Below are 20,475 nucleotides of genomic sequence, written 5' to 3' on the forward strand. Positions count from 1 at the left end.
GATTTGGGCCAACTACTTAGGAGCCCTTTTAATTTTGCAATTTGGATATAACATCCGAGATTCGGGCATTTTTAAAAAACGGAAGGTAAAATTCTTCTATTTGTCCCTGTACTGTGCATAACTTATAGTTTAACCCATATATTCTAATTTAATTTTCTACTCCCTGTACTTTTCAATTTAAAAACAAATAGGTCCTAACTCAAACTATATTCATGAAAAATTATCAAATCAAATTTTATTATCAGTCTTTGTATTTTGTGTAAATTAACATTAAATCATAAAATGTTATCGATATGTTATCTAGATCTGTATAAAAATCAAAGTTTTGTTAATTTTTTTCTTGAATCAATCGAGTCGAATTGAATTATGAAAAGCTTAATTAATGAGAATATTAAAGTCATTTACATTTAGCTTTAATTTATTTTGGATAAATTACACGTTTAGTGTCTAACCTATCAGATTTGGTTCATTTTAGTACTTAAAATTTTAATTTTTTCAAAACCATACTTAAAGTTTAGTTTTATCTCATTTTTGTACCCTGTTGTTGAAAACTTTAGTTTTTATTTTATTTTAATGTCCTTGTTTTAATGTTTAGTTTTGAAAAAATTGAAAGTTTAGGTACTAAAACGGACCAAAACTGATAGTTTAGGCACTAAACACATTAGGTTTTTAACGACAGAGTATTAAAATGAAACAAAAACTAAACTTTAGGTATGGTTTTGAAAAAATTGAAAGTTTAGGCACTAACAGACCAAAACTGATAATTTAGGTACTAAATGCATAACTTTCAATTTTTTAAAAAAATACCTAACGTTTAGTTTTCATTTCATTTTAGTACTCAATCGTTAAAAACTTAACGTGTTTAGTACCTAAATTATCAATTTTGATCCGTTTTAGTACCTAAACTTCAATATTTTCAAAACTTAAAGTTACGTTTTGAACGGGCTAATAAAATGAAACAAAAACTAAAGTTTTTAACGACGAGTAATAAAATGAAACAAAAACTAAACTTTAGGTATGAATTTGAAAATTTTGAAAGTTTAGGTATTGAAATAGGCTAGAACTGATAGTTTAAGTACTAAATGTGTAATTTACCCTCTATTTTTTATGATCCGATGGAGCTGGCCTGGATTGTGTATTCTTAAAAGATAATGGACTGAAATTAAAAGCAAAGTTGATTATTTTATTTGAAAGAAGAGTGGGGAAATGGCATCATGAGGGGTTCAACTTCATCCCCTACCTTTTGTTGTAAAGCTCTTTCAGAATACTTCCTTTTTACTGCCAATGGTGACTCACTGAGTGCTCTCCTCCTTTTACACTGATGAAGAATTGAGTATTTTAATCATTACCCCCTCACACCTTTTCCTTTTTGGGTCAACTTAATTTTGTGATGAGAAACAAAGTTCCATGCATTGGGATTAGGGACGGTTATGGGAATCGAATCCGACGGGTTTCGATCTGATCCGATTTGATCGGGAAGTGTTTTTTTTTAAATTTAGGTTTGGGTCAGGTCGGATATTTTAAATGTGATGTTCGGGTGAGGCCGAGTTTTAGTTTAGGGTGAAAAATAAGCGATTCGACCCGAAAAAATATATAATTTTACCTTTTATATTTAGGAATAATTACAACAATATCCCTCTATATATTATTTTTTTCAATTAAGTCACTGTTTTTATCGGGTCAGGTGAAATCTTATTTTGGTCGAATCAGGTTGGATATCGGGTGGAGGATTCCTTGTTCTCGGGTCAGGTCAGGTGGACCAAAAATCTGACTCAACCCGACCCATGCCCATCCCTAATTGGGATCTCAAATTCAAGCTTATTATTGGAAAAAAAATAATATGTAAATAGCTCCTAATGTTTATCAAGATGATCATTTTGGTCCATATTCTTTTGTAAAAAAAAAAGAACAAAGTAACTGTTTTGTCAAATATTAAAGGTGTTTTTGCCTAAAATAAAAATTAAGGAACAAATTATAGATTTTTTTATTCTACTGGTTTCAAGGTTTCTTCTTGATTAGTTCGAACTGACTCGCGTCGCACACTTGGTTTTGGTGGGTGAATCTTCTAACAAGAATTTTTTATATACACAAAGACTTAAACTCGAAACTTTACTTAAATGATATCAAACTGCTTAACACTTGAAAATTGAAACAACCTTTGTTCGTAATAAATATATAGATTTTAATATTATACCTACACATATTACATATTTTAATATTTTAATGCTACGAGTGAAATGATATAATTTTAATTAAAATATACATAAAAATAAACTTAAATGATATTAAATTAAATAAAAAAAATTATGCATATTTTTGAATAATTATAAATTAAAAATAAGTATTCTTTTTGTTATTAATTGAAAAATAATAATTAAATAATTGGTCATCATTAGCTCCATTTGGTGGGTCATCTTGGATTCTCGATAAAAAAAAACAGATGAGTGGGAAGCTGTTTATTTATTTATTTATTTTACTTTTCGGTCCCTTTGGCGTGAAGTTGACGACAATTTGATCTTCATTTCCTTTCCATTTCTTTTTCATAAAAAGTAGGTATAATGCTAAAAATAGTCCTCAATGTTTACTATAATGATCATCTTTGCCCCTATTATTTTATTGAGCATTTTTGTCCCAACGTTTCACCTTGAGAAAAAAGCTTCCCCTATAGATGAAAATCATTCGTTAACACACTATTAACGCTCCAAATTAAGAGTCTTTTTACCATAAAATGAAACATTAAAGAATAAAATGTCCAAGGAAAAAAGAATAATGAACAAAGTGAGTCAAATATTAAATGTTTCTTTGTCCTAAAATAAAACGTTGAGTGTCACAAAATACTAAAAAAATAAAATAAGATAAGAATGACCACTTTAATAAACGTTGAGAGTTATTTTTGACGTATGCTAAAAAAGTAACACCATACATACACATCCAAATTTCAACTCGAAAAAAATTAGGTTTAAATTTGATTCGATTTGAAATAATTATTAAGTAATTCTTTAATTTAGTCTCTATAATTACTAATTTTGATTAAATTTATTGATATATTAAATTTATTTACATAATCTAAATATCAGTTGGTACATAAAAGTCTTAAAGTAAATGATTGAAAAGCGCATTCATCATTCGGCAAAAATGGTGAATTTGGTCTCTCTCTCTTTAATTATTGGCACCGTTTGATTTGGTCAATTTTATTGACTTTTACTGGCTGGTAATTTAAAATTGTGAAGAAGTGTGGACGGTAATTAAATTTAATTACCATGCAAGGTTAGAGTTAAAAGAGAGATTTAATTGGGATTTGGTTCCAACAATCCCGAACAATTAAATTTTAAATTGTACTTTTGCACAACACTTTCAAAAGTTCGTTTCTACGATACTTTTAAAAGTTAATTTTCAAAATTAGAATAAAAACAATGATAAAATATAATACCTCTACTCCATAAATATATATTAAATACAAATAATAAAGGAAAAAGCTGTTGCCAAAAATTTGTGACCTTATTTAACAATTTTGAAAGGTTAAATAGTATTAGAACAAATAGTCTCGACTATAGAGTATTAATTTATTGAGTTAATTATTATTAAAAGTTATAAAACGGTCTTATACTTTTTTGAGTCATCGACTATTGAAATTAAAAAATGGTCAACCGACTATCTATTGTGTTCCAAACTCGTCTTTTTCCATTAAAAATTAAGAGTGGTTTGAGCTGGACGGTAACCTACTGACTGTGAATGATAGTCGTTTGATATTCTGAGATCAGATTATATCATATATTAGTCAGCATGTTAACGTCTCACTTAAATTACCATCATTTTTAAAGGAAGAAGGACGAGTTTGGAACAGAATCAATAATCGGGTGACCATTTTATAATTTTTAATAGTTAGGGGACTTAAAAAAGCAATGTCTTATAATTGGAAGACTATTTTATAACTTTTAATAATAAAAAGACTCAATAAAACATCACTCTATAATCGATGGACAATTCATGTAGTTTACCCTATAACAAATTCGACACCGTTAGATCTTAATTTAACCAAATTGAAAGATTAAAAAACCCTTATGAATATTTTTTGTTGCCCTTCCGTTAGATCCACCATCCCTCTTTTAGTATATTTATGTATAATCCATGTATTTGTAATATATTTATGTATTTTTTAGGATATAAATTGAGTTTAACATATTAATATTAATATTCTTATAATTTCTTTTATAGCATTTAATATATATTTATGTTTAAGGTTTAGGGTTTAAGATTACTTTGTGGTTCAAGGAATCATTATCGTTCCTATAGGTCACGAGTTCGAGCACCAGTAGCGGTAATAAGATGATTGAGCGTTGATTATCAAATACTTTAGAATATTTACGCGAGATTCACAAAGACAAATATTATGAATGTCGTCTTGTATCCAACAAGGGTTTTAGTGGGCTACCCTAATTAAGATTATAATAATTATTATTATTAAACATATGAATTTATAATCATATATGGACGTGAAACCCTACTCTATCTTTTTCTTCATTAGCCATGCTTGCGTTTGTTTTGCCAATGAATGTTTTTACCATATTATTTTAGGGTAAAGTATGTAAATGGTCCCCAACTATAAGATAATGTTTTATTAAGTTCCTTGACTATTCAAAATTACAAAATGATACTCTAATTATGGAGAGTTACTTTGTTGAGTCTCTCGACTATTAAAAGTTACAAAATGATCACTCGAGTATTCATTATGTTAAAAATTAACGATTATATGAGTTGGACGTTAACATGTTGACTGAGACATGGTAGTCATTTGAGATTATGAAATTGGATTTTATTATATCTCAGCCAACAGGTTAACGTACAACTCATATGATCGTTATTTTAAAAAGAAAATGACAAGTTTGAAATATAATGAATAGTTGGATGACCATTTTGTAACTTTTAATAGTTAAGAGACTCAACAAAGCAATTTCCTATAGTCAGGGGACTATTTTGTAAATTTTTATAGTAAATGAACTCAATAAAGCATTATTTTATAGTCAAAGGATCATTTGTGTATTTTACCCATTATTTCAAGATTAATTATTTTTTTATTACGAACATTCGAGTTTTAATCTTAATATTATGTATAAAATAAAAAATGTTAGAAGTATCACTCATAATAGATACATATAACATCTAATCTAAATTAGTCGATTAATGAAATACGAGCGGTTAAAAATCTTATTGTTCTTTTAGTGACAAGCATGATATTCACAAATGATGTTATAGAACATTGTTTTTTTGAATATCCTAAAATGATTACAAATTAGTATACGTTATAATTTTTTCTTAAGCTATTAACAAAACATATACCATGTAGACTTAATTGCTCAAATTTGAATCCTCTAAAGAAATTAACAAAAATTTTTTACTAATGAGCTCTTTCAATTTTTATTTTGGTTACCCTCCCGGTTCTAAGGCTTAGCCTTGACTAATTCGGACTGACCAGTGTCGCACACCTAGTTTTGATGGGTGAATCTTCCAGCAAGGATTTTCTGCATACACAAGGACTCGAACTCAAGACCTTGCTTAAACGATATCAAGTTACTTACCACTTGAACCAACCCCGTTGGTGAGGTCTTTCAATGTTTAAATATACTTTTAATTAAATTTAAATTTATTTAGACAATTTTTTTTACCTTAAGAAAGAAACGAAGCAATTGCAAATGGGGGCATCATCACTTCCCATGCATAATATTCTTCCAGCCATTAATCCCCCAAGTGGTCCGAATCATATATATTCATATTCCTTCACATTTTTATGTTGTCTAAGGGTCCCCCTAATCACCCATGCTTTTCCTTAATTACTTTTTAATCAAATAAATATCTAAATATAATAGTAATTTTTTAACTTTTACTGTGCTTGATTCCATTGGTTTTACAACTTTTAACTTCTTTTTTTTCAATGTAAAGTAAATTATAATTGGAGAATAGGATAAAGATTGAAATTGCTTTGTTTTCGACGTTTAATGTTCTTTTGCACCTTTACGTTCTAATTTTTATTCACTAATATATTCATATCTTTTGTGTAAATAAAGGAATGGAGTAAGATCAGAAGACGAGATTTTCTCGGTTAGATGTTACGTGTTACATTCTGATAATTTTTATTTTTTAAAAATATTTAAAATATTATTATATTTATAAAAAAATTAATTTGTTCTTAAATTGTCAACCCTAAATCTTTAGCCTTAATATGCCATCGTCGCTCTTGCCGGCCACAACCACCTTAATTGACGTAGTCGCTGCCATCTTTCTGGCTATACGCTGCCATAGTTGCAGCCGATTAGTTTCGAGTTCGTGTGAGATTGCGATTTTCATCATAGGGTTCACGGGGTACAAAACACCGGCTGGTCCCGGTTTCATAGGGTTATTTATCATCGGGGGAGGTGAGGTCGAGTGGAGCTTCGTCGACAGCAAAGACCAACGGCCGGCGTAGATTTAGGAGTTGAAACGAGGGTTTTCAAAGTTTTAGGTTATTTTAATTTTTTTTGGTCTTTTAAATATAATTTTAATTTTTAATTTTAAATAAAATTTTAAAATTATCATAACGTGACACGTGTCACTTAACAAAGAAAATTAACGACAGTTACGGTCTGAGCATCTATCGTTTGTAACGTTAGACACTTGGATCATTCAAAAAAAAATTTAAACACCTATTTGTGGAAAGCGCTATAATTTGGACACTTATTTTACAATTAAGCCTAAATTATTTAATTTTAAAATTAATAAAAATTTATTAAATAATTTTTTATTAAATATTTAATTTGAAATTTGAGAAAGATGATCAATTGCATCATTCTATCATACCCCTAACTCAAAAACCTTAGCTTAAGATTTATAATTTAGGGTTTTAAGTTATGGGCGAGGTATAAAATGATCAATTAAATAATTTTGAGGTTTAAATTGATACGAAAATACGATAGGATTGAAGATGATAAATTAAGTCTATTACAAAGACAAAGATGACCCTTAAATCTTTTTAAAATTTATTGTTTGAATATTTTTCGATTTTAATTTACAATTATCGAATTTAAAAATCAATTGTTGCCAAGAAAGTAATAAAGAAAAATGACACCAAATCGAAATCGTTGGAAGGAGAGATGGGAAAGAAACGAAAATAGATGAGAGACAATCACTTACAATGGAACTGAATCTTCACCTTCTTCATATCATCTGATCATATATGAAAAAAAAAAAAGCTTTCTCTCACGCCTCTCTGACAAGCAAACAGACAGCGACTCCTCTTGCATCAATGATCATCAAACTACATATGTACCCCAAATTTAGCATTTCTTTTTCCTCTGTAATAGAAAGAAGCCGATCTTATGACAGACCTTGTCTGTGGGTCCTTTTCCTTTTGACCATGGAAGTATGGACGTATAGATCAGTGAAACAAAGCCGTTTCATAGTATCATAGATGTATCGAGTGGAGTTGAGTCGAGTTAAATAGTAAAGGGTTCGATTCTCCTTTTATATTAGAAAAAAGCAACATCTTTTTCTAAAGCTTCTCGTCTACTTTGCATCCGCAACAATTGCTCATCATAATATTCACCACTCCCACTATCCCTTCCATCTTTCTCTCAATTGTGTTTCTCATCAATGGAGATCAAACCGCTTAAACTTTCCTATGGTCTCCCATTGATACTTATCTTTACGGTCTACATTTCAGTTTCCGCGGCGGAGCAAGCGGTGGTTCCGTCGATCAAAACCGATGCAGCGGCCCTTCTCGCCTTCAAGGAGATGATCGACAACGACCCGACCGGAGTTTTATCGGGCTGGAAGCATGAAACGAGTCCATGCGTCTGGTATGGTGTTAAATGTTCATTAGGAAGAGTGGTTCAGCTTGAACTTAACCAGTGCAGCCTGTATGGGACCATCTTTTTCAATCCTTTGGCTTCTTTAAACATGTTGTCTGGTTTGGTTTTGTCTGGGAATATGTTCACTGTAAATTCAACCACTTTGGTGTTCCTCCCTTATGGATTGAAGCGTCTCGAGTTGTCCGACACCGGTCTCGTTGGTCCGTTCCCTGATAACTTGTTCTCCAAACTACCGATTCTCCAATATGTTGATTTGTCACATAGTAATCTAACAGGGTCTTTGCCTGGTGACCTTTTGTTGCCAAACCCTGATAAGTTGCAGGTCCTTGATCTTTCGTTCAACAACATAACAGGGTCCATTTCAGGGCTGAAATTGGAGAACTCGTGCAATTCTTTGTTGGTCCTCAATTTGTCCGGTAACCACATCGTCGATTCGATCCCCGATCATCTCTCGAATTGCACGAAGCTCACCGCTTTGAATCTCTCGTCGAATTCGCTCACCGGGGAGATCCCGAGCTCTTTCGGAGAGCTTAAAAGGTTACAAAAGCTAGACCTTTCTTCTAACCATCTCACCGGTTGGATACCTTCCGAGTTGGGGAATGCATGTGACTCGCTCTTGGAACTCAGGCTTTCTTACAACAACTTGTCTGGTCCTGTTCCTGGCTCATTGTCTTCATGTTCTTACCTGCTGCTTCTTGATTTGTCTAATAACAACATAACGGGTCCTTTCCTGGATTCTATCCTCCAGAATCTTGGTGCATTAGAGGCCTTGTTGTTGAGTAATAACATCATCTTCGGTCCGTTTCCGTCTTCGATTTTGTATTGCAGGAGCTTGAGAGTTGTGGATTTGAGTTCGAATAAATTCTTTGGGACCATCCCACCTGATATATGCCCTGGAGCTGCAGCACTTGAGGAGCTGAAGATCCCGGACAACCTTATAACAGGACAGATCCCAAGTCAACTGTCACAATGTCCCCATTTGAGGACAGTTGATTTCAGTTTAAACTACCTCAACGGATCGATCCCGGCCGAGTTCGGGGCGCTTGAGAATCTTGAGCAGCTGATAGCATGGTTCAATGAGTTGGAGGGACAAATCCCGAAGAATTGGGAAAATGCAGTAAATTGAAAGATCTCATCCTTAACAACAATCGACTCAGTGGTGAGATTCCTGTTGAGTTATTCAACTGCAGCAATCTCGAATGGATATCTCTCACAAGCAACAAACTCACCGGCTCGATCCCTCGAGAATTCGGCATGTTGTCAAGGTTAGCTGTTCTTCAGCTGGCAAACAATAGCTTGAGTGGTTTAATACCAGGAGAGCTAGGGAACTGCACTAGCTTGGTTTGGTTAGATATAAACAGCAACCACTCACAGGTGAAATCCCACCGAGACTCGGCCGGCAGCTCGGGGCTAAATCCTTGAGTGGAATTCTGTCAGGCAACACTCTGGTGTTCGTAAGGAATGTCGGGAATTCGTGTAAAGGCGTCGGAGGGCTGTTGGAGTTTGCTGGTATTAGGCCTGAAAGACTATTGCAGATACCAAACTTGAAAAGTTGTGATTTTACTAGGATGTATTCTGGAGCAGTGTTGAGTCTCTTCACACAATACCAGACGTTGGAGTATTTGGATCTCTCGTACAATGAGCTCCGAGGAAAAATCCCGGACGAAATCGGTGAAATGGTGGCCTTACAAGTTCTTGAATTAGCACATAATCAGCTATCCGGAGAGATTCCCTCGTCACTTGGCCAGCTGAGGAATTTAGGTGTGTTTGATGCATCACATAACAGGCTGCAGGGCCAAATCCCAGAGTCGTTCTCCAACTTATCTTTTCTGGTGCAGATCGACTTGTCTTATAATGAATTAACCGGTCCGATTCCGCAAAGGGGTCAGCTGAGTACACTTCCAGCAACTCAGTATGCTAATAATCCAGGACTTTGTGGAGTTCCATTGCCCGAATGTCGAAATGGAAACAACCAAGCTCCTACAAGCTCAGATTTAGATGGCAAAAGAAGTAGGAAGGCTGCTGCTGCTTCATGGGCTAATAGCATTGTCCTTGGGATCCTTATCTCCATTGCATCTATATGCGTTTTGATTGTATGGGCGATTGCGATGCGCGCGAGGCGGAGGGGAGTCGAGGAAGTCAAGATGCTTAACAGATTGCAAGCAGTTCATGCGGCTACGACATGGAAGATCGAGAAAGAGAGAACCGCTGAGCATCAATGTCGCAACGTTTCAGAGACAGTTAAGGAAGCTAAAGTTCTCCACACTCATTGAGGCTACAAATGGTTCTCAGCAGCAAGTCTTATAGGTAGCGGCGGGTTCGGAGAAGTGTTCAAAGCCACTTTGAAGGACGGTTCCAGTGTCGCAATCAAGAAACTCATTCGATTGAGCTGCCAGGGCGATCGAGAATTCATGGCTGAAATGGAAACGTTAGGGAAGATAAAGCACAAAAATCTCGTGCCATTGTTGGGGTACTGCATGATAGGAGAGGAAAGGCTGCTTGTGTATGAGTTCATGGAGTACGGCAGTCTCGAAGAAATGCTCCACGGAAGAGAAAAGGCGAGAGATCGACGGATATTAACATGGGAGGAACGGAAAAAGATCGCTCGGGGTGCAGCGAAAGGACTCTGTTTCCTCCACCACAACTGCATCCCTCATATTATTCATAGAGACATGAAGTCAAGCAATGTGTTATTAGACCATGAAATGGAAGCCAGGGTCTCAGATTTCGGAATGGCAAGGCTCATAAGTGCCCTTGACACTCACTTAAGTGTAAGCACACTTGCAGGCACACCCGGTTATGTCCCACCGGAATACTATCAAAGTTTCAGATGCACAGCAAAGGGAGACATCTATTCGTTAGGAGTCGTCCTCCTGGAACTCTTGACCGGAAAGCGCCCGACCGATAAAGAGGACTTTGGGGACACCAACTTGGTGGGGTGGGTAAAAATGAAGGTGAGGGAACAAAAACACATGGAAGTGATAGACCCCGAAATACTGCTGGCGACTAAAGGAACCGACGAAGCCGAAGCCGAAGAAGTTAAAGAGATGATGAGGTACTTGGAGATAACACTGCAATGTGTCGACGACTTTCCTTCGAAAAGGCCTAACATGTTGCAGGTGGTGGCATTGCTAAGAGAGCTGATGCCTGGATCAGCCAATGGAAGCAGCAACAGTGCTTGAACAATAAGGTAATGTTTTATTTGATCATTATGGTTAATGTAATATTATATGAGCTTATTGTTTTTTGCTTATGCAAACGATAAGAGCTTATAGCATAGATGGAAGACAATTCATGTTGCAGAAGAAAATCCATCTGTTCATACCGACAGGTTTCATTTCACTTATTATTTCGAATCGAAGAACTCAAATCTCTCCATCCCAGAAGTCTTGAACAGACCTGTAAGGACCATTATCTGACAGAAAATGTTCAGCTGCATATCCTTTGCACTGTGGAAGTTGGCTAATTTTATGCAAATCATCATCACTGAGCTCCCAATCGAAGATTTCAAGGTTTTGTTTCATCCTTTCCTTGTTGAAGCTCTTCACAATTACACATACTCCTTGTTCATACACCCATCTCAAGCAAACCTGAGCAGCTGATTTCCCCTTGGCTTGAGCAATATCTTTGAGTATCTCGGATTCGATCAACCGATCGCTTCCCCACGCCGTTCCATTGGCCCCCAACGGAGAGTAAGCCTGCACAAATATGCCCTTCTCCTTGCAAAAGTCCCTCAGTTTCTTCTGTTGCCACATAGGGTTCATCTCCACCTTTCACAGTTTCACCCCATCCATCAATTCATAGACAAATCCGCCATTGATGAAATGAAAAACATTAGAAATTGAAGTGATCCTTACTTGGTTCACAGCAGGTGGGATTTTGGCAGTGGAAAGGATGATCTGGAGCTTCTTGCATGATAAATTGCTTACCCCTATAGATTTGGTTAGGCCAAGATTTTTACATTCCTCCATTGCTTCCCACACAGAGTTTAGATCAAGAGGAACAATGTCTTCTTCCTCGAACGGAAACTCATATTTTCCAGGCTTCAAGCTTAATGGCCAGTGAAAAAGATACAGATCAAGATACTCTACCTTCAAATTCCTATTCAAAATAAACAAGCAATTAACAAACCGATAACAAGAATCATAGTGAAAAACATCAATGGAACAAAGGGTTATCATTTATCGATACTCGAGCGTTTTGCGGAGAGCAGGGACGACACGGTCACGGTGAGCATCGCTGCACCAGAACTTGGAAGTGATGAAGAGTTCATCTCGGGACTTGATTAGCCCCAGACCAAGAGCATCGGCGACTGCTTCACCTAGAGGCTGCTCGGTCTGGTAGATCGCAGCCGTGTCGAAGTGGTGGTAACCGAGTCGGATGGCGTCGACGATCGTGTGTTTCAGGGTGGCGTTGGAAGCACCGAAAGGGAATTCAGCTGTGCCGAAGCCTAATAGGGGGATACGTTGATCGCCGGTTGAACCGAGAGGGAAGCTTGGGATGCTTAACTCTGGCCTTGTTTTGTTCTCCTTGGACTCCATTTTTGTTCCAACTTCCATGTCTATGAACAACTATTGTTTATGTATGTATGTATGTATGATCATCCATGATTGTTCACATCATTTGCTTCATCTTTCACTTTTCTTAGTATCTACAGGTATTGTAATTTTATTTATCTGTTCTCATTTGAAATTTTTCTATTTAAAATAAACACATGTCAAGTGGGTTTCACGTCTCACACACTACCGTTACTATTAATACTTTTATTATTATTAAAGTAAAATATACAAATAATTCCTCGTTATAAGATATTATTTTATTAAGTCTGTAGATTATTAAAAGTTATAAAATGATCATTCGACTACAGAATGTTGCTCTAAAAATCTAAAATATCATATACTTTAGATTTTTTTTATATATTTTTACTGAAAATATGTTTTTGCCCCCCCTAAAATTTTATAAATTCAAGTTCACTTTTCCTAACATAAAATCATGCGTCCGTCCTTGGGCTCGAACTAATAAGTGAATGTTATCAACTGCAACATGATTGAACCAATAAACACTATTATTTGAGTACGATAAATTATATTTTATCATTTCTCTTCATCAAATATATCTCATAAATTATATTTGAGTTGAACGTCAACTTATTAGTTGTGATATAATAAAATATGATCCTAAAATCTCAAACAACTATTATATTTTAATCATTATGTTAACATTCAGCTCAGACGACCTTCAATATTTTAACAAAAAATGATGAGTTTGAAATATAATCAATAGTTTGGTGACTATTTTGTAACTTTTAATATTCGAAGGACTCGACAAAACAACATTCTATAATCAGATGATCATTTTATAATGATTAATAGTCAAAGGACTTAATAAAATAGTACAATATAATCAGGGATCATTTATATACTTTACCCTTATATTTAATAATTAAATTATTAATATAATGATTTTAAAGTAGATATCTAATTATAGAATTTTAAATGTACTTTTTTATGATACAAAGTAAACTTAGATCGATATGAGAGTAAGATAACAAGTTTAATGTCACATTACATTACCATCTCATTTAGTTATTATTATGCTTAATATAAAAATAAATGTTTAAATTATGCATTGAAAAATATTTTAGTGCTTAAAAAATTTTTCGTTAAAAATATATGTCTATTGTTTGCTTCGTTACTATTTTTTTGTGCTCGGACGTTAACTGCCGTTAAAAAACTCCGTTAAGTAACACGTGTCACATCCGATCAAATGACCGATTACAACGATCGATCTAAGCGATTTTTATGGTTTAGAAACCCTAAAACAAAAATTTTCAATTACACAATTTTTAGGTGTTCAATCGGGTGCGAAAGCATGGAAATTTTGGTCGTGGGTGGTTGGCCGGTCAAATGTCATTAGGTGTTCAGCCGGTTGACGATGTTGGTGGCGACCAGTATTGGCAAAGGGATTAAAATGAATTTTTTAAAAAAGTTTTAGGGTTTTTTAAGATTTAAAAAAAGGGTTTTAATTATATTTTTTATTTTAAATAAAAAATTCCAAAATTACTAGTATGACACATGTCACTTGACATGGATTCTTAACGATGGTTGATGTCGGGCACCTAAAATTGTAACTAAAAAATATTAGACATCTATTTTTAGCGAAAAACTCTTTAGGTACTAAAACATTTTTCGAAACATAATTTAGACACTTATTTTTATATTAAGCTTAGTTATTAAAATTATTTTTATATAAAAACTAAAATTAATAGAACCTATAAATTTATAAAATTAGAATTATCATCATACTATATCAAATCACCATCTCTATTTTTATTTTAATGGCTTGTGCTTTTAGAATAAAAATGTAACATAAATGACAAATTTATCAAAAAGAAAAAGTAAATGGCCATAACAAAAACTTGATAATAGTTAGGTGACCCCATGGTCTGTTTACCTTTTTATGAAAAGAGCCGAAGATGTATAATAAGTAACAGCGACCTAAGACAAATATGCCACGTGGACATTGATTACATGCAATCCAAATATATTTCTAATAAGCACATGATTTTCCCATTAGGCATGATCAGAACGGCACTCTCCGGTTAATTTCTAACAAAAATCATCGAATTTCTTCTACCACGATTGATCGGAAAACGGCAACCGATGACGATACCCGCTACTCGCACTTGATAGACCTGTATATGTGACGAACGAAGAGGAGTGAGGCACGGAAACCCACCATCCCGAGCATGAGGAAGAATCCATAGCAGATGCAGGCCACGTAGCCGAAGAAGAACGAGGTTTGCATGAAACCGGACATATCAGATCGTGCATAGTAGTAATACAAGCAGTAGGCGTAGATGAAGATACCCGTCGATCCACCGCAGAGGAAAGACCTGTTACGAATTAACAGCACAAGATAAGACTATGTCGAACTCGCAAAGCAAAGAGCGATAGGGAGACGAATGCAGAAATATCGAATTTATGTATGTACCTCCACCACCATTCATGATCTTCAGTAGGAAGTTGGAAATATGTCAAGGCAATAGTTATGAAAGCAGTGACAATAATCAGAAGGATTATGAAGACGATAAACAAGATGCTGTATATGGTATAGATCCTGTGGCCCCAAACACTGGCAAATATGTAGTAAAGCTCGATGTAGATAGCGCTGAACGGAAGGAACCCGGCCATTGCCATCTGAGGAACGGCACTCCTGTACCAAGGCAGCGGTGGAATCTCCCGGGGATACTTAGTGGTGCGGCAAGGAGCTTGGAACTCAGCCTTGCTATTTTTGCCAGCAATACCACCCAGAACAAGCAACGGAGACGTCACGAGTGTCCATATGAGGACTATTACGACAATAGTTCCAAAAGGTAGTGTGGCGGTTGTGTTGTATGCAACAGCGACCGTGTTAAGGAAGTAGAATATTAGAAACAAGGGTCCACAGAAAAGGCAGACAGTCAATAACAGATTCCTAATCCAGTTCATCCCTTCGAGCTGACAGTAGAAAGAAGTTGCTACGTATCCTGCAATCCCCGACGTGAGAGCGTATACGACCACCAGGTCAGTAAACAGAGCTCCTCGGTTGTATGGATAAAAGACACCAACCAATGCAAGCATAAAAATGAATACCATTCTACGAGACATGCAAAGGTTCAAATAAATTAGAGACAGGAACATCGAATAATCGACATACAGATCATAATGTATTAAAAGTTGGTTCAAATATCTGAAAGTAACATAAATACAGGCTATACAGCACAAGTGGGATTCTCACAAAGTGAAAAGCTGTGCTCCAGATCCGAGAGAAGCAGCGAAGTGAGATTTGTACTTTGGGAAACAGAATACGTCTCCATGAATATACTTCCATCCAGTCTCTTCTTGGTCATCGGCGGCTTCTTCATCTTGACCATACCTTTCGTAACAAATCAAATATTTATAGCAACCAACAACCGAAACGAAATATACATATATAAAAAATATAATGGATCTCACTTACCGAAATCGTTCTTCAAGACCCTCATGAGAGTCGTTGCAAGGAATCCTGTCAAAAGCAGGACCGTCACACAAGAGTTGATAATCGAGAACCAATGGATCTCCAAATGATGCGGCAGAGAAGAAGACATGGAGTACGTGTCCATCCTCTTCTCAAAGGGTGTATCTGTTTCCTTCCATTTCGCAGTGTACATAAACTCAGCATCAACCTCCTTATCCTCGGGTAAGTCCACGAGCGAATGTGGATCCATCCTCGCACTGATCTCAATAACGCGATCCTTGCTATAAAGCACATCAAACTGGATATGCTTGTAAAGGTAATACTTATACTCGCTCGGATCGGCCTTCCCTTCCTTATCAACTTTGCCGATAAACCCCATATCGGCAAATCGTCGTAGTACATTTGGAAATAATAATCTTTGTCGACCGCCTTTCGAAAAGACGCAACCTCATCCTTGGAAAGCTTCTTCTTACATACAACAGATGAATCTTTTTCCTCTCTAAAATTCAACTTATAAGGCGCACTAACGAGTCGATCTCCATTCAATACCTCACCCAATGCTTCTGTCTTCTCCTTTACATGATCTAAATCATACATTAAAAAGCAACCGCCGCTTCATTAAGAATCTAAATTAAATTTCTTAAGATCTAATTCTAAAAATAACGAACCTGGGGAACAAAAGGGAAGATCAAAATAGCGATAGGTTTCACTGCAATCAAACAAACAAAACCAAAGCATTCCAAATTTAAGAATAAACCCAAAGCATAAAAAGACAACAAAAATGCTAAACGTAATGAAATTCGAGCTCTAAATGTTCCAAACGTGGGTGCCATGAAAACGGGAACCAAGGCATTGAATCGGAAAGCAAGTAACTTTCAGACCCAGTGAAGAAGAAAGGGTTGATTAACTACCTGGGGTTGTGGGTCAACCTTGTTGGCGTAGAGAGGGACGGGGTCACCTTCTTTGTAGCGGTGGTCAGAGGCGTCGGATCTAACGTGGGAAAGACAAGAGAGAACCAAAACTCCGAGGATTAAAACCGCCGGAAAATTGGCGCCGATGGATTTCATTTTGGGTCGAAGGAGAGGAAATGGAACAGGCGTGTAGGAAGTTTTATCCGAGTCAAAATTTTGAGTTTATATTTAAATTTAATTGTAAATATTTATAATATTATTATATTATTTGATTTTAATTTAAATGAATTTTATAATCATATATAATAGATATATTTTTCATATGAGGTTTATATATACATATAAAGTCGATGAACTCGACTCAAATTTTGATTCAAACTTGAAAATAATCTATTAATTACGAAAAATTTCGAGTTATTCGAGTTGTATTTTACAACTCTATTTGAATTTGAATTTTTTTCAAGTCGAGTCGAGTTTATGAAATTATAACTCGAAATCAATATGAGTCAATTTTTTTCAAGTCGAGTCAAATTAAAAAAAAATTAATTTTTCAAATCGAGTCAAATTTTATCCTCCTAATTAAGAAAATGAGTTAAATGAGTAATGGTTTTACAGTTTTTTAGTTATAAAATCGAATGTTTAAATTATTTTTTAATTATCTTTTATTAATATTTTATTTCGAGTGAAGTACGTAAATGATCCCGGGTGTTGTTTTATTAAAGCCTTTAACTATTAAAAATTATAAAATAATTCTTCGACTATAAGACATTACTTTTTTAGATCACTTGACTATTAAAGTTACAAAATGATCATCCGACTATTCATTTTATTCCAAACATGTCCTTTTCATTGTGTTTCAAACATTATATTTTAATACCTAAACTTTCAATTTTTCCAAAATCATATCAAACATTTAATTTTTATTTCATTTTAGTACACTGTTGAAAATTTAATGCTAAATTTTGAAGGAAAAAAAATTAAAAGTTTAAATACTAAAACAAACAAAAACTGATAATTTAGATATTAAACTCGTTAAGTTTTTAATAACAAATATTAAAATGAAATAAAAACTAAATGTTATGTATGATTTTTAAAAAAATTAAAAATTTAACTAATAAAACGAACTAAAACTGATAGTTTAAGTACTAAAATGTATTTTACCCTTAATCTTAAAACACTTTCACTTGTAATGTCGAGGAAAAAATAGATCTTAAATAACTTATCAATAGAAGATTATATTTCACATTTGGTATTATCCTACACTAACTAACATAACCGAAATGATCCGATCAAGCCTCGTAAAACATTCCGACCTCGAGACGCTGCGGCAGCGGCACGCCGAGAGCAGGCAGTGCCGACCTACAGTTATTGTGCAACACTTCATAGAAGGCAAGCATTAATCTATCAAACAGGCTTGTGTTCTTGCCTATGTAAAACCTTGCTTTTCCTAGAACATGAATTACGCCTGCGATTTCAGCCTCTCTCAGTTCGGAGATCTCTTCCCGACCCAGCGTAAGATCCGAGGGTAAACAACCGGAGCTGTTTTCGATATGCACTCGCAAGCTATCCATGACTTGACCAACAAAGTCGTCTCCTTGGAGGTTTAGAGAGTCTGCGTAACCGTATTGAATCACACATGCGTAAACTACTCTGAGGCCTAACTTTTTCACCACTATCCTCTCCTGTGGAGCAACTTTGGGGACCAGTAGATATCTAAGTGTTGTGAAAATGGTGACCTTATGAAGCGATCTCGTGTTTTTAATATAATGTCCGAGGATCGGAGTCAGCCCGTTCTGTATGTTCGAGTAAAAGAAACACAATCCAGGAACCCTTTGCACGCTCGTGTCTGATAATAGCACTCCCAGGTCGATCTTGTGAGTTAGTTCATACTGTATCTTCCTCCATCTCCCATAGTACCAACCTAACATGATGAAGGCGAGAATAATGGATATGGCAAATGGACTCCATCCGCCTTCGGGAATTTTAGTCAAAAACGCACTCACGTAGACGCCTTCCATCCATTTATGCCTTCAGAAAGCTTAAATTCTTACATTTGCTGACAGAAGGGAACGGTGCTCTAAGTCCATCCATTGCAGACAACACTATCAAAACATTTGCAAGTCAAGAACAAAAATACTCGAATACTTGCAAAGAAATAAATCCGGAAACATACCCGAGATTGCCGGAGTAAGCGTACCATCACCAATTACCATACATGTGCCTAACATAATGGTCCATCGACTATTAAAAGTTATAAAATGGTCACCCGACTATTCATTATGTTCCAAACTCATCATTCTCCGTTAAAAAAATAACGACAATCTGAGTTGGATGTTAATATATTGTATGAGATATGATACTCATTTGAGATTCTAGGATCAGATTTTATTATATCTCGGACAGTAGATTAACATCCAACCCAAACTTCCATATTTTTTAACAAAAAATGACGAATTTAGAACATAATGAATAGTTAGGTTATCATTCTGTAACTTTTAACAGTATGTGGACTCAACAAAGCAACATCCTATAGTCGCAACAGAGCAACACTCTGTAGTCGGAGGACCATTTGTACGCTTCACCCTTTAAAATAATAGTATTATTATAAAAACAAAAACATGTTATTTAACCTTAAGAAATTACCTTAAAAACATGATTAGACTATAAAGGGCTCGGTATTTTTTCTTAGATTCGTTCTTGAATATCATTTGATCCACATTCATCTATGAATCTGATCTTCTTGGGTAAATTGTAAATTATTTTCACTTAACTTTATTCTCAATTCTATTTTGATAACTATTTTGGTAACTAAACTTTAAAATTTTTCAATTTACTCATTTATTCTTATTTTGGTTACTTCGTCGTTAAATACTTAACGACATTATGAGTGTACATTTTTATTTTAAAATTTATGAAATGCTCCTCAAACTTTCTTCATTTTTGTGGGAAAAAAAACTCATGATTTCATATTACTTTTGATTTCTCGACAATGAATCATCTTCTTTTTTTTTTCAAATCTCAACAATGGGGAGATGGAGAAGAAGGAAGCAAGTTGTATATCTTAATTTAATGTTTATCGAATAGTGGATATTATAAATTATATTTGTTTAGGGTTTTATGAGTACTTTTAGATTTGGGGTTGAGTTTTATGGGTTCTAAAGTAATTTTGAGAAAATTTAAACTGATAAAGTGGTAAGAGACGTTGAGGAGAGTTTGTATGTTTCTTGAGTGGTGAGAGAAGACACCATAGAATGGTAATTACAATATAGACGTTACACAATGATGAAAAGTGTACAATTTTTATCTTTGGATGAAGAAGATGAAATCAAAAGGAAAAAAAAAAGAAAATAGCGTGGATGACACCTGAATTGCATGTAAAAAAAAGGGAGTTCACATCGGCACCCATGTCTATGGTGTCACCCTTCCATTTATGATTTAATATATGAATGACTAGAGTAGGAGTAAATCAAAAGTTCAATGAGTAAATTGAAAATTTGTAAACTTCAATGATCAAAATAGGAGTAAGAAGAAAGTTGAGTGATGAAATTTTTAATTTATCCTAATTTACACATGTCTATGTCACCCTTTCATTTCTAGTGATCAAAACAGAATTAAGTTTAAAATTCAAATTAATAAAATAATTACGAAAAATCTTAATGGGTCCTCTCTAATATTATATTGTAAAGAAGTAAAACCCTAAATCTCCATCATTCCACTTTCCTTTG

The 20,475-nt window shown here is 34.7% G+C and overlaps 1 protein-coding gene and 2 pseudogenes across 1 annotated transcript; 1 reads left to right on the forward strand and 2 right to left on the reverse strand.

The window, feature by feature from the left end:
* Window positions 1-2,505: 2,505 nt before the first annotated feature.
* Window positions 2,506-16,906, reverse strand: LOC120197224 (annotated as a pseudogene).
* Window positions 7,523-11,028, forward strand: LOC120197223 (annotated as a pseudogene).
* On the reverse strand, window positions 11,189-12,422 carry LOC120197225 (non-functional NADPH-dependent codeinone reductase 2-like). The gene is made up of 3 exons (XM_039198826.1): window positions 12,033-12,422; window positions 11,699-11,942; window positions 11,189-11,611 (listed from the first exon to the last, which is right to left on the reverse strand). Exons 1-3 carry the CDS (start codon window positions 12,398-12,400, stop codon window positions 11,207-11,209), a joined length of 1,017 nt encoding a protein of 338 aa, XP_039054757.1. The 5' UTR covers window positions 12,401-12,422; the 3' UTR covers window positions 11,189-11,206.
* Window positions 16,907-20,475: the final 3,569 nt, after the last annotated feature.

This window comes from Hibiscus syriacus, unplaced genomic scaffold (genome assembly GCF_006381635.1).
Source record: "Hibiscus syriacus cultivar Baekdansim isolate YM2019G1 unplaced genomic scaffold, ASM638163v2 tig00117047_pilon, whole genome shotgun sequence".
Lineage (NCBI taxonomy): Eukaryota > Viridiplantae > Streptophyta > Magnoliopsida > Malvales > Malvaceae > Hibiscus > Hibiscus syriacus.

Bases quoted from the DNA above. Each gene is read 5' to 3' on its own strand.
- LOC120197225 (XM_039198826.1), bottom strand. From the start codon at position 12,400: ATGGAAGTTGGAACAAAAATGGAGTCCAAGGAGAACAAAACAAGGCCA. The intron at 11,943-12,032 runs GTATCGATAAAT...TATTTTGAATAG, and splicing joins GCTCTCCGCAAAACGCTCGA to GAATTTGAAGGTAGAGTATC. The intron at 11,612-11,698 runs GTAAGGATCACT...AAACTGTGAAAG, and splicing joins TCCCACCTGCTGTGAACCAA to GTGGAGATGAACCCTATGTG.